This window comes from Mytilus galloprovincialis, chromosome 10 (assembly GCF_965363235.1).
Source record: "Mytilus galloprovincialis chromosome 10, xbMytGall1.hap1.1, whole genome shotgun sequence".
NCBI classification, from domain to species: Eukaryota; Metazoa; Mollusca; class Bivalvia; order Mytilida; family Mytilidae; genus Mytilus; species Mytilus galloprovincialis.
This window is the reverse complement of record NC_134847.1, coordinates 85,240,931-85,255,414: the sequence shown is the minus strand read 5'-3', so window position 1 is coordinate 85,255,414 and position 14,484 is coordinate 85,240,931. Positions and strand designations below refer to the sequence as shown.

General features: G+C 32.2%; 1 protein-coding gene across 1 annotated transcript; it reads left to right on the top strand.

Moving 5' to 3' along the window:
- Positions 1-1,375: 1,375 nt before the first annotated feature.
- LOC143048669 (uncharacterized) lies at positions 1,376-13,401 on the top strand. Its single transcript, XM_076222475.1, has 11 exons — positions 1,376-1,478; positions 2,348-2,383; positions 3,257-3,333; positions 4,086-4,157; positions 5,284-5,371; positions 5,912-6,006; positions 7,357-7,425; positions 7,739-7,955; positions 8,344-8,592; positions 10,619-10,738; positions 12,103-13,401. Exons 1-11 carry the CDS (start codon positions 1,460-1,462, stop codon positions 13,335-13,337), a joined length of 2,277 nt encoding a protein of 758 aa, XP_076078590.1. The 5' UTR covers positions 1,376-1,459; the 3' UTR covers positions 13,338-13,401.
- Positions 13,402-14,484: the final 1,083 nt, after the last annotated feature.

Genomic DNA, 14,484 nt, shown 5'->3' with positions numbered 1-14,484 from the left:
AACCTGTTATGTATGTTTGTTTTGTTTACACATCGTTGTCAATCTTATGGAATTTGATGCAACTCTCATACAAGTGAGAAGCTTGGTAAGAAATCAAACCAGGTTTAAATCCACAATTTTCTACATAAGAAAATGTATTGTCCAAGTCAGGAATATCAAAGTGTTTAAGCTTTTGATTATACCATTTGAATACCTTTCCTTTTTGAATATTCTTCGGAGTTCATTATTTTGTGATTTTACTCTTTTTCCATTCGTTTGATGTATTGGATCTTTCGATTTTAACAATGGACTGGACTTTTTGTTTTGAATTTTCACTGGAGTTTGGTTGTTTGTTATGTTATTTTTTAGTCTATATGCTTTAACAAATAAGATATTACACAATGAATACATTCAGTGAAGCAGGCACTGATTACCCTACCGGAGCAGCCGAGTTCTCGTGTGTCTGGGTCAAGTATTGTAATTTCATTATCTTTAATCTTCAAAGTTTTAATTGACAATATTTTTATCTCCTTTTTCTTTTTACAATTGTGTCAATTTAGGACATAACTTCAAGAATCATTTAATGAAAAAAAAATTAACATGCTTTTGAAAAATATAAGCGTAATAAGCATAATACTTACATATGGAAGTAGCTCTTCAAATGGTATAAAATAGGTTAGAGTCTCTGATTGACATCAAAGAAGGACGAAAGATACCAGAGAGACAGTCAAACTCATTAAGGTGATTACTTATAAAAATGATGACTTATCATGTGCGAAAACTCTTTGCAGCCAAATCATTTAACAAATGTTTAATACGTAGACATTCTAGATCTGCTCTCGTTGCAAAAAGCTTTACAGAACTTGTATAAACCAATGTGTGCAAAGTCTAAATCCAAAATAAACCACACAATATGATTCAAAACTAAATGTACGCTTTAATCGTTCTTTCCTTCTTTGCCTTCAAATAATGGTCTTTATATTATGTGTCTAACAGGCGTGGTTGATAGGTCGTATTATTCTGCTTTTATGACAAGGAAATTCAGGTTACTAAGTATATCATTACTAAAACAATTTACTGACTGTATGTAAGTAATTTCTAAAATTAAAAAAACAATAACTGTAAAGTTTAGAGCAAGACAACTTTATTAATTAGTATAGCGCCTCAGATGAACGCTGGTATATATAGAGTCAGGAATTCAATAGATAATGTAGCATTGATTTCAAGTTCTGTGTGACAGATCAATTGCAAGTGCAAATAAATATTTTCAATTACAAACGATATATTTACTAATATTAACTTCAGTACTACTTTAACTATTGCATTGTTATGTGACTTATCTACTATTTGAATAACTGTGTATAGTGCTGTGTACATTGTTTCGTAAATTTATAGAAGTGACACAAATTTCATAGGTTTAATTCAAGATAGATAAAGAAAAATACGATAATAAATACTTCTATTAAAATCTCTTAGTGGAATGATATCAATACAGTTATGTAAGTTGACTTTATTTTCCTTTAACTGTCGTTTCTGAAATTAAATGAAAATCATAGCCTATGATAGAATCGAATATTACAGGAAATGAAAAAATATTGTTCCAAATGCAAGAAAAGTCAAATATCGAATGTTTGTAGGACTAATTAAGAGAGATAAATATAAACAAACAAAGAAAAATTAGAATTGCAAGCAATAATATATCATTAACCAAAAACTTCCAATGGTCTTTAAACTCACTAGATCATTGTGATATTGAGCGGTACATTTAATATTTCTTGCGGACTTCAACTTATTCCTCAGACGTACCGCTTTAAGGGTAGATAGTATAAGAAGGAGATCATAACTTCTGTGGATTTTGTAACGTTAAGTTATCATTGTCTTCATCTTCAGGAATTCAACAGATGCTTAACAAAGACAAATGATCGATTTAATGAGCAATATGCATAACATGACAAACAATTTAGTTCACAATATACCGAAGGTACATAGATATCATACCGGAATTATGATCAGCATTTTGTTAGAGTAGTCAGTGTATTGAATAATCAGACTAAAAAAAGAATTAAAAATCAATGATATAGATTCAAACATTGGATTCTGTTCAACAGAAATGCAAAACAATGGTATATTCAAAACGGGAAGTCCCTAATCAAATGACAAAATCAAAAGCTTTAAAACTATTTGTGATGTTGGTTATACTTGACCAAAATATGCATCAAATTACTTTGTTATAGCGTGTGCACCTTACATTATTGTAGTAAAAAAATCACTATATACCACAAATAAATGTCTATGAATACAAAAATATCTTTCATTGCTGGATAGCGCATTTGTTTTTAAATGTAATCTTTACTTCTTTTTTTTGTAGTGTGTTTTTTAACAATTTATTTTAAAGGAATAGTTGGTACGTAAAATTAAGATGAAATTCAAAGTTGTATTTCTTTCCGTTGGGCTTCGTTTATAGATACAGGAAGATGTGGTGTGAGTGCCAATGAGACAACTCTCCATCGAAATAACAATATATAAACGTGAACCATTATAGGTCGTCAATGTACGGCCCTTCAACACGGAGCAATAAGCTATTAAGGGTTCCAAAAATACTAGTGTGAGATTACATAAACAAACGACAACTACTGTGCATCAGATTCCTAACTTAGTCTGTATTGAATTATAAGCCTATTACCTTTGATAACTAATTTATTACTTAAGGATGTACTTAGGTGAGGTTAGGTAAAAATTAAGAAATTAAGAAATTAAAAATTGATACTATAAGCTGGTAGAGCATCAATTAAGGATAAAGATAAGCTAAAAATATTGATAGGTCATGGACCTCTTTTTCGAGATATTTGAGATTTAAAATATGGCGGGAAAAGGCTGACTCGGACTTTTACCTTATATTTGCATTGGTATTATTCGGGTCTTAAAACAAAAGAAAGAAAATCAAGAATCTTCTAAAATTTTGGTAAATGACCTTTCATGAGCTATCAAATCTTAAACGAAAAAATAAATGGGTGTTATGTGGCAAAATATTTAACATTGTATGGTATGGAAAAACACCAATGAGTCCGAACATTTGACACAAATTCCAAAACCTCACCTAAGTACATCCTTAAAGGTATTCATATATATGTATTGCTATTTCCAAAAAAGTTAATCTCTGCTTATCATGTTTATTAATAGTTGTTTCCTTTTTCTGAAATTGACTAATTCTATGTTACAATGATTAAAAACTTACATATCAAATATCATTAATCAAATAAATACCTTTCACTTGCAGGTTTAACATGTTTCAGTTGTAACGATATTACACATCCGAGATTTTGTGACTATGTAGAGACCTGTGAAGATGGGGAGGTAAAATATGTCTCCCATAAAAGAGGACGAAAGATACCACAGGGACAGTCAAACCCATAAATCGAAAATAAACTGTCAACACTATGACTATATACGAAAAAGACAAACAGACAACAATAGTACACAACATAGAAAACTAAAGACTAAGCAACACGAACCCCACTAATAACTGGGGTGATATCATGTGCTCCGGTAGGGTACGCAATTCCTGCTCCACATATGGGACCCGTCTTGTTGCTCTTGTTATTACAAACTCGGTAAATAGTCTAATTCCGAAGGCCACATTCGTGAAAAGGTAAGGTGGTTGTTAAAGCTTAAGATTAGAATAATTGCATCTGCTAGTCTACCGTGTACTTATTTCCAATGCGATTAATTTGTCTTATTAAACAATTATCTCTTTTATTTATAAAGCCTGTTTTCTGCTCAAATTATTGTTAAAATTTTTATATTGCCAAGTAAACGACAGTCTTTTTTGTATCGCTTTGCTAACAGAAACGAAAAAGAAGTTTACACACTGTCTATTTAAATAGTACAAACATTGGGTTTCCAATTTAATATGAATGTCTTCAATCTATCAATGTATGATATTACCAAATGGCCAAGTGTTTCTGATATTGAATTTGTATAACAAATAGAACGTACATCTTTAAAGGAAAACTTTAGTTAAGCTATTTTACAGTGTTAAAAAATAGATGAGACCTTTTCCTTAAGTAGTAATATTGTGTTTTAATGCAATAGCATATTTTCTTTAGTATTGTAGCGTAACAAAGTACTTGAAAACACCAGGCGTGGTCACTTACAATCTTGGTTGCGCTTCTAATACAGTAAGCATTTTTAATAGTTAAGTTTTTTGGATTTTGTAGAGTTAGTCTTAAATATATGAGCAGGCAAATATCATTGACAGGTTCATTAGATCAACCATTGAAGATAATGCTGGTCAATTAGGTTATTCATAGCGCAAGTGATATAAGTATATCTATATTGTGTATTTGCAAGTGCAGTCTAAATCTTCCAAGGAGTTTTCAATATTATACTTGAAGTCAAGAATTTCATATATTGATAATTTGATAATTTGTCAAAGGCTGTATTATATATTGTATTAATGTCCTTTGCTTTTGTGAGTCTTTGTTTACTGCTTGGTTTTGATTGTTATTTTCATATAGATCATCTTACTTTGGCGTTCGTTCATCTTCAGTATACTTGACAAAGTTTTTATCTCTTACTGTTTAAGTTGTGCTTGACATATAGTTATAGTTTTCATTTCCATGTTTCTTAACTGTTTAAAGATTGTTAGCTAATTATATCTTATGTCTTTTTTTATATTTCCATATTTCACTATATCAGAAAAAAACATTTAGTTATTAAGTACTAGTCATATGTAAATTCTTTAGAGAAAAGCGCATATATACAAATTTATGAAGCCTCAGGATTTAGCCGTCCAAAATTTATGAACTGCACTGAAAGGATAAATAGTTGCTGCTGAACTAGAGTTACTTGTTCTCGACAAGTAAAATATAATTATAATTTGTTTATACTAATAAATATAATGTGATCCCGAGTTGGTGATCCGCCGCTGCAGATTTTTACGTAACTGTTAATCAGTACTGAGAGTTGTATTTGTACAAACGTTTAAAGAGATGAATTCAATTGCGAATTAATAGCTCCCTTGTCAGCTCCGACCCTTAATTATGGGATAGAAAAAGAACTTCTTCGAATTCATAAAATATATCAATTGAGGTGTTACTAAAATGTTTGTACATAAAACGGAAGGCTCACAATTGGAATATTAAAAGTATACACCCAACAAATGTCCTGTAAACATTTGAAGAGCATTGTAAGAACACTTTTAAACCTCGACAGGTCACTTACCTTACTAGACTATATTACTTGACAAATATTCATTTTAGAGAAACTGTGTTCTTCTATTCTTCATGTTATTTTCGTCAACAGACTTGTACAAAAAGATCATTGGGACATGAGGAGTGCCATACATGTTGCTCAGTCAATGTATGTAATGATGCTGGTTGTGGAGAACCAGGCAAGTAGAATAAATAAACATATGATAACGTATTATGTTCGCACGAAACCTGTTCCTGGAATTTTATCTATCGGATGCGTCCGAGACCCAAATATTAAAAAGATTACGTTCAAATACATAAATCGTTATCTTAATTTGTGAGTGTCAATAGCAATTGCACTTTCAAAAGAAAACAGCCAAAAACCTCAAGATTCAGAGAAACCTGAAAGAGTTGCAACTAGTTTAATACCCTATTCAGAATTTGTACAAGTCGTTCGAAAAAGGAAAAGTTTAAGTTGAATGCATTTTAAAGGACGGCCTGGTTTTATATCAATTTTCCTTTGAGCAAGTTCAACTTTTAAATCATATATGACTGTCGTGATGTTTCGTAGACACGAGAGATTTAACTTTTATGATCTCACTTTTGAAAAATTTAAAACTGAATTTACGATTCTACAATTCACAATCATAAAAAGTGTAGACCACGAATTGAATGAAACAAAACTGAAAATACGCTGCCTTAATTAGCTGATTTTTCACCATTATTGTATACATATTTAGGAATTACGCGCAACAGTGGCCCTATATGTTATAAGTGTTCAGGATTTTCCAGTATGACTGAGTGTAAAACAATTACCACGTGTCCATTAAATGAGGTAATATATACATATGCACTGTTTGGGAGATATCCGTTTGCGCCAAAAATGCGTACTTTTGCGCAACAACTTTTTTTCTCAAATGCTACGTTTGCGCCACATGTTTTAAAATTAGATGGTTTCATTTGCGCCAAAAATAAAACATACGATTGCGCCAGTTAAAAGAAAATTACTTCCTTACTCCTTTATTCGGACTTGGAACCGGCAGTGTAACACGACACATGTTTCCTTTTCTGAAACATATGTTTTTATTACTGCTGCTGCATGGGTACTTCCCAATATAATGTATGTAGTAGCTTTTAACTTCTTTTTATTGTCCAAAAACGCAAACATTGAAGGATGAAATCCATAAAATAGTTAATAATAGTTCTTAATAATAATAAAGCCCATACGCATGGTGGGAACAAAGCTCTGTGTCATCAACATTTGTGGCTAAAACATAAAGAGCAAAAACTTCTATTTTCTATATTGGCATATCTTTGTTAAGCAAAGCAATAAGTTTTATTTTTGTCTAATGCTGCTTAAGTCATTTAATTCTCTTCAGAAACTCGTCTTTATGGTGAAATATCTTCTAACATGTGATACCTTTTGGGGCAAAAATAAGAATACATATATAATAATTATTAATATTTATGATAGATATATGTACAGGTAAATTGGCGCAAATGAGTTCCGAATATTGGCGCAATTGATACATTTTGAAAATAAAATTTGGCGCAAATGATATCCCTGAAAAACAGTAATGGGCGCAAAAGGACTGCTGCCCACTGTTTGTTAGTTATTTATCAATAAAATAAACCAAATAAAGGTTATCTACAATCTGTCAAACAAACACGAACTTGTAAAGATACAAAACTTAAAACGTACTTTAAACTATCAACAGACGAATACGAAACTGCACAGGGAAAATGTTGACCAATTTCAGCGTTTATCATTTTGATTAGCTTCATAGCAAAGGTGTAGTTTTTTTAATTTCTAAATGCAATGTATTATAACTTATTCCTCTTATAGATTGTACCTGATCGAGCTGAATGGGAAAACACTTGACAAACCCAATGCAAAAGATCAGTAACTCAACAACGTTTCTTTATCAAAGAGTCACAATGGAAGTCTTCAACACAAAAATGGTCACACTTCACTTCAAGTTCAACACTGCCAAAAGATAATTCTTCGGATATGGCCTAAAAGAGCATTCTATATTTTTATAAAAATGTATAATACGTTGACTGTTTAAAATCATAGTTATCTTTCTTTTAACTTATTTTGTAAAACTTTGTTTTGCTTCTATCCATTTTATCTTTTTACATAATGTTGATTTTCCTTTTTTGTAGTTTACAATTTATATTTTAGCTTTGTATCATTGAATCTAATGACAGGAATGGTGAAATATATTTCAATAGTGGATGTCAGACAAAATATGTAAGTTATGGGGAACAATTTACTTAATATTAAATATACTTACGTTGAACCATTGTTTATCAGGAACGAATATATAGTTCAATAGCTAATTACATAAAGTAAATCTCTAATCATCGTTATAATGGCTTGGACAGCTTTAGTGTGCTAATAACATGCATGTTTTAAAACATGCATGTTTTAAAACATGCATGTTTTAATCATCAGGTAAAGATTAAGAATGCAAAGAATTGCATTTGCCAAAAACATCGAATTTTTTCTAATTGCCACTTTTCTATCAAATGTATGTTTACTTTAATTAACTTATAAATATTAGGCCTGTGACATGGTAGCAGGAACGGGTAACATTTTTGGGAAACGAGAGATAAACGGCTTAAGACCAGGCTACGGTAAAAGATGTTGTGCCGGAGATTTATGTAATACAGAATTTAGTATAGATTTGAAGACAACATCATCAGTCACGACAACAAAGACGACAACATCAGTCACAACTAAAAAGACATCCATAGAAGTCACAACACCAGAGACAACAGGTATTATGTATTTCGGGGTGGTGAATATCATGCTAACTTCATTGCCAGAAACCATAGGAGACACTAATCTAAAAGACATCTAATGATATTGGAACAATATAATGTATTTAAAGTTTTATTTGTAATTCTACTTTAAAAAGAGACGAAGACATCAAGAGAACAAGGGAACAATCATTAACGTGTAATTGACGGGACACAAAGTAAGCACATTGATATTGTTTCATGTTATTCAGATTTTTTTCATGTTTAGTTTTATGCATCAATTTAGTAAATTTTTCAAAACAAGCAGCTAACTTTATATTTTGTGCACTAAACTAGTTTTAGATAAAGAAGGAACATGAAACATATGTATTATATGAATGCCAATTTTATTTGTATATTTCTTTAGTCAAACGTCTCAATTGTGAGGATCATTCAACCTGTGGTTACCTGGTGAGTAAGCTTGGTGTTTGTGATGACCAGCATGGTATCGATATTTGTCCTGTATCCTGCGGAAGATGTATCCCCACGACGACAATGACGTCACAGTGTACAGATACATCCACTGAATGTGATTATCTAAACAGGACATTCAGCATTTGCCAGGATCCAGATACAGTGAAAAATTCCGGTTGTAAAAAGACATGTGATTACTGTGGTGAGTTAAAAATGAACAATCAGATTATTGTCGATGTAAAAACAATAATCTGATAGCGCGGGAATGTTAGCCTTATTCTCATGAAAAAAACAATAATCAGCTAGCTTGGGAAAAAGAGCAATATTCCTGAAACGCACTTTCCGCTATAACAATAATGCCTAACCACTTGATAATTGAAAGCTTGGTGACTATACTGTACACATCTATAGTAAAGTACTTCAAAGAAAGGAACAGTTTAGTCTGCCTATTATCTTGACTCATATCTATAAATTGACAATGATGGTCGGTCGGGAACTTTACATTACGACAAAAAGAAAATCACTATTTCCTATTGCAAACTTTCAATTATATGAAGCAACAAACCAGTAGTGCCTGCAGATGGAATATATATATTGTCAAATTATAACAACATTCAAAAGCCTTAGTTTTCTAATATAATTTCCTTATGAAGGGTACTCCTTACAAAGAAGCTATATATAAACCAATGGTTTGCAGTGATAGAGTTGTATATATCCCTTTGAATGTAATCATACGATTGCCATTACAATTTTACCGTTAAGAAATGTCTGCATTACAGGTGACAATGTCCTAATTGTCGGAGCAGTATCGTCTTTAACTCGATTGTGACTACATAAAGTGAAAGTTACCGACGAATTTAATGTTTAAACTTGCCATAAACAACACGGCGGAGGTCACATGTGGGGCAGGATCTGATTACCCTTGGAAATGGTATCACCTTCGGTTTTTTGGTTGGGTTCGTGTTGCTGTAACTTGGCATTGCACAAGGTCATGTTTTTCTCTTGCTGTTTATGACGTCTTTACACTAAATCCATTGGATGTTGGATGTGTACGGATTGATAGTTTAGTCTTAGTTGCACGATTTTTTTATTAGTTGTTAGTGGCTTTGAACTAGCTGTCAGATAACTGAGAGTACTCTCAGATCTAATCATTGTGTCTTTTGGTGTCGGAATGTATAAGTACCGGGCCACATCCACTTGTATTTTTGTCCATTTGATGAGTGAAGCCTTTTTCAACTGATTTTTATAGTTCGTTCTTATGTTGTACTGTTATACCACTGTCCCAGGTTAGGGGGGATCCCGCTAACATGTTTAACCCCGCCACATTATTTATGTATGTGCCTGTCCCAAGTCAGTAATTCAGTGGTTGTCGTTTGTTTATGTGTTACATATTTGTTTTTCGTTCATTTGTTTACATAAATAAGGCCGTTAGTTTTCTCGTTTGAATTGTTTTACATTATCTTATCGGGGCCTTTTATAGCTGACTATGCACTATGGGCTTTGCTCATTGTTGAAGGCCGTACGGTGACCTATAGTTGTTAATGTGTGTGTCATTTTGGTCTTTTGTGGATAGTTGTCTCATTGGCAATCATACCACATCTTCTTTTTTATATAAAGGCTGCTTTTTTCACGAAAGACTATATCTGCATCTGTAATAGCTACCCATAGACCTTATCTTTGTTTTTGAAAACTCCTGTCATAGACGTCTAGTGACTTTATCTTTGTAGACCGTTGTAAGGGATAATTGTAAACGGGACCGCTGTACAGATATCTGATGACTTTTTCTATGATCTGTAGATCACTACATAAGTGTGGAGATTTATTTTGTTCTCTAAACCGGTGTATAGATAACTGAGGACTTTATCGTAGTTCTGTACATCACTGTAAAAGATGTATGAAACTGTTACTGTATATTGTTTAAGACCTTATAATATTTCCGACGTGTATGTTTGACCTATGAGATTGAATGTCACTCTTATTTCTTTTTAAGGAATGTATCTCCCTCATGCAAAGCTCTGATTCCTTTCACGGATTTGGCTACACTTTTTGGACCTTTTGGATTATAGCTCTTCATCTTTGATATAAGCTTTGGATTTCAAATATTTTGGCCACGAGCATCACTGAAGAGACATGTATTGTCGAAATGCGCATCTGGTGCAGGAAAATTGGTACCGTTAATGTTGTTATATCTTTTGCTGCTCTTCTTAAGACTTATCTATATTTTTCAGACCTTTGTGATACAAAGAACCCCTGTAATAATAATGGTGTATGTATAAAAGACGGTGATTGGTTCAAATGTAAATGTTTGTATAGTTATTACGGAAGTTACTGTGAACAGCAGAATTCAGGTATGATTTAGATTTTTTATCATTTACTCTAATCTTTCAAAGAATTTTAGATTTGAAAATTGACATTAACGTCGTTGGTGTCAAAGTAGTAGTTAAAGATAAAATTTCAAATGACAATGAAATAAATGATGAATAATAAAAATTGTGGTATACAACTCATAAACCTGTAGAAAAAATTGAAATGATATTTTGCCATCATAGGAAAATGCAAACATCAAATACTGTTGGACATGCAATACCAAACCACGTAAATTGACAGAATCTCACCAATTTAACGTTAAATTCTTTTTCTTGAAATATCTCTAAAAAATATAGCTGTAACTATAAACAATCATGATTAGATTGTAAACAGCATTAGTCAACACGTATTTTATCGAGATATAGTTTTTGAAATGATCCGGCTGACTTCGAGATAACGAGAGTCGACTGTATATCAATATCAAAACTTAAAGGGAAATTCCGCGATTTTTTACTTATCATCTAATTATGTTCATCTTAACATAAAAAACACATTTGCAAAGTTTTAAATTTATATTCCTTCTAATAACGGAGAAAATCAAGTATTTGTAACTTTTTTGGTTGAATTCTCGAGTGGGTCGTGACGTATTAGCCCGATTTATTGAATTCTGGGAAAAAATAAAATCTGTTTAACTCTTATAGCTTATCGACAATATACCTAATTAAAAGCGCACAGCTGACGAATGGTCGAAGTTATGAACCACAATATAAGAATGAACGAAAATGAATATGCATATACCGTTTTGTATTGATTGAATTAAACTCCTATAAAATTATCTCTAGTAAATGTTTTTGAATAAATTTAATTAATTATTGTTGAGATTTTTTTCATAAAATATTTATTGAACATTTTTACTGATATTGAACTGAAAATATTTCAGTTCTATTTACCGTTATTGTTTTGATAATCATTTCATGAATAAACGTTTAACTTTACCATGTCTATAAAAAAAAAACGTTTTACGTATAACAGTTTAATAAATAAAAGGGTAACCTTAGAAAGGACATGGATTGTAAAGTCTTGCATTCAGTTAGTCAACTGTTGCAACATAGGTATCAGGAAATATTACTGATATCTACACTATATAGGTTTTACAGTCATTTGGACGAATACATTACAATAATTTGAATTTATTAGAGCACTTGACCTTATGTAACAGTTGAAATGCAATTACAGGGCGTTTGTCGTATGTTGAGTTGTTAAAATTCAGACGTAAACAAAAATGATCAGTACATTTACAATAACACAAATACATATATCAATGGAAGCAGTGGCATTTGTTATTTTTTGTTTGTAAATCTTTATAGAAGAGAAAATATTTGAATTAATCTTCTTTACATTATAGATTCATATGGAACAATATTTCACCTGGCTTTTCTGGCGAGCTTTCATACTCCTCCTGCATATGTGCAGCTGTATATCATTACTAATCAAAATGGAACATGCATGATACGTATTCCGTACCTATATATAAACACATCAGTGCCTGTAACATTCGACAGTATAAGTGAATATCGCATAAACAGCAGCATTCTTATGACGACTCAGGGAATACAACATAAAGCCATACTTGTTAGTTGTGACGTTCCAGTATCAATATACGGAATGAATTATGCAAATGTAGTCACAGAGGGCTATCTTGGTATTCCCCAGAATGGACTTGGCAGCAAATATATAGTGTCATCTTTCTCTCACGATATGTCCGAGTTTGGAATTATTGCTCCTAGTAATGATACTGTTATTTCGATTAACTTAAGATTGAAGTCTGGTGACTTAAAGTATAATGGACACACATACCGTCCAGGTAATTTATTAAATATAACAATGTTCAAAGATGAAACATTTTATTTATCATCCACCAATGATCTGAGTGGTACAATAATTTCATCAACCAAACCTGTTGCTGTTGTGTCCGGAGTTAAATTAAGTTTCATGAACGACGAATACTCAAACCATATGACAGAAATGATTTTGCCCCACAAACATCTTGGCAGAAATTTTATAGTTCCTGTGTTGTATAATTCGCAATGCAAATATAGAATATTCGCGGACAGTCCCTCCAGTATAACGATCCAGCAGGGTAATAACACTAAATCTGATATCAAGCATCTAACAGTAGGGCAGTATCTGGAGGTTACTAATTACAAACCAACAACCATCAGATCATCCACTGGTATCCTTGTTCAACTATACTGTGACTCAAATGGTCTATCCTACGACTCTGTGATGGTAACTCTGCCTGCCGTACAGCATTTTAAAGCAGAATACCAGTTCGTAGTCGTTTCCGACTTTCCACCAGGTTACCAACCAAATAATTATTACATGACAGTTATCATACCAACACATGCTGTCGTCGGACTTAAATATGACGGATATTTGTTGGTGTCTTTCATACAAAAGTCATCCATTGTTATGTCAGGACAAACATATAGCATTTTGATTAAGGAGATATCGAGGAGTGGTTTACACACACTCACACAAGTGAATAACGTAACATTCGGATTAATTATAAATGGAAAGACAACACACCAGGGCTATGCGTACCCAGCAGGTTTCCAGTTTAATAATGGTGCTCCATAGTATCAAGTCATAACGTTTTTGTTGACCAGTCAGTGCTGAACTATTATTAAATCTCGTTTTTAAATACTTCCTCACTAACGAATTTGAACTGTTTGCGGTATAACGACATCTTTACATCCTTCAAATCCATGATTAGCATGTCGGAAAAGAACAGAAAAGAATGTAAATATTTAAATATGAAAAAAAAACTCTTTCAAAAGCAGGTTCAAGTTGTCTAGATGCTGCTGGTAATTAGCTTCTTGTACGGCAGTGATAGCTATTCAAATCCCCCTTAAAAAACTGCAAAATATACACAATATTTTTAATACTAAATTATCGTGACAGTTTAAACAAAAAGCGGGAAATTTCAAGCGGACATTTTCAAGTCGAAATAAACTGACACGTTTGACTCTGATCTACAAAGACACCACATTCAGATTTCTTTGGCTTATTATGTTTGGCATATCACAAAACGTATCATCTAGAATACCTTTACTGCCATTTTCTGAAAACAGATATTTGCACAAAAAAAATGTATTCACAAAAGAATGTTGTGATGCATTGTAAGAATCTATATCTCAATGACGACCCATTCTTTCGTCCCTTGCTATCTGGTTAAATGTAAATTGTACCATCAATGTCATTGTCAGAATTTGAAACACTGCGTCTTACAGAATTCTGCCCACCTGACAATATATCTAGCATCCTGAGAAATATTTTGCACACCTTATATATGTTCAAACATATGTATTCGTTATCATAACAAATATATCATCATACAAAAATACACCATAATAATAGGTTCGAAAACAAGTTGTACATATTTTAAATTGATCCGATATCACAATTGCTTTCCAAACCAAAAATAAAAGAACAACATTTTGTAAACATTATGTCAGCACCAAAGTTCTGACTACCGAGTTAAAACCCCATTTTGAACTAACAACCATCCAGCAGTGGTATCGACCCAATGATAGTATAAACATAATGTGATACAGGCATTACCTTTGAAACGGGACGAAGTCCGTATGAATTATTTGTTTTAATTCAAACATATTTTAAATTCAAAATCTGTTAAAAAAAACCACGAAAATATCGTAACGTTTCTGATTTTGGACCTGTTGTTAGGGATTTTAGTTGTGACGTTATTTAAGTTATGACTTCATTT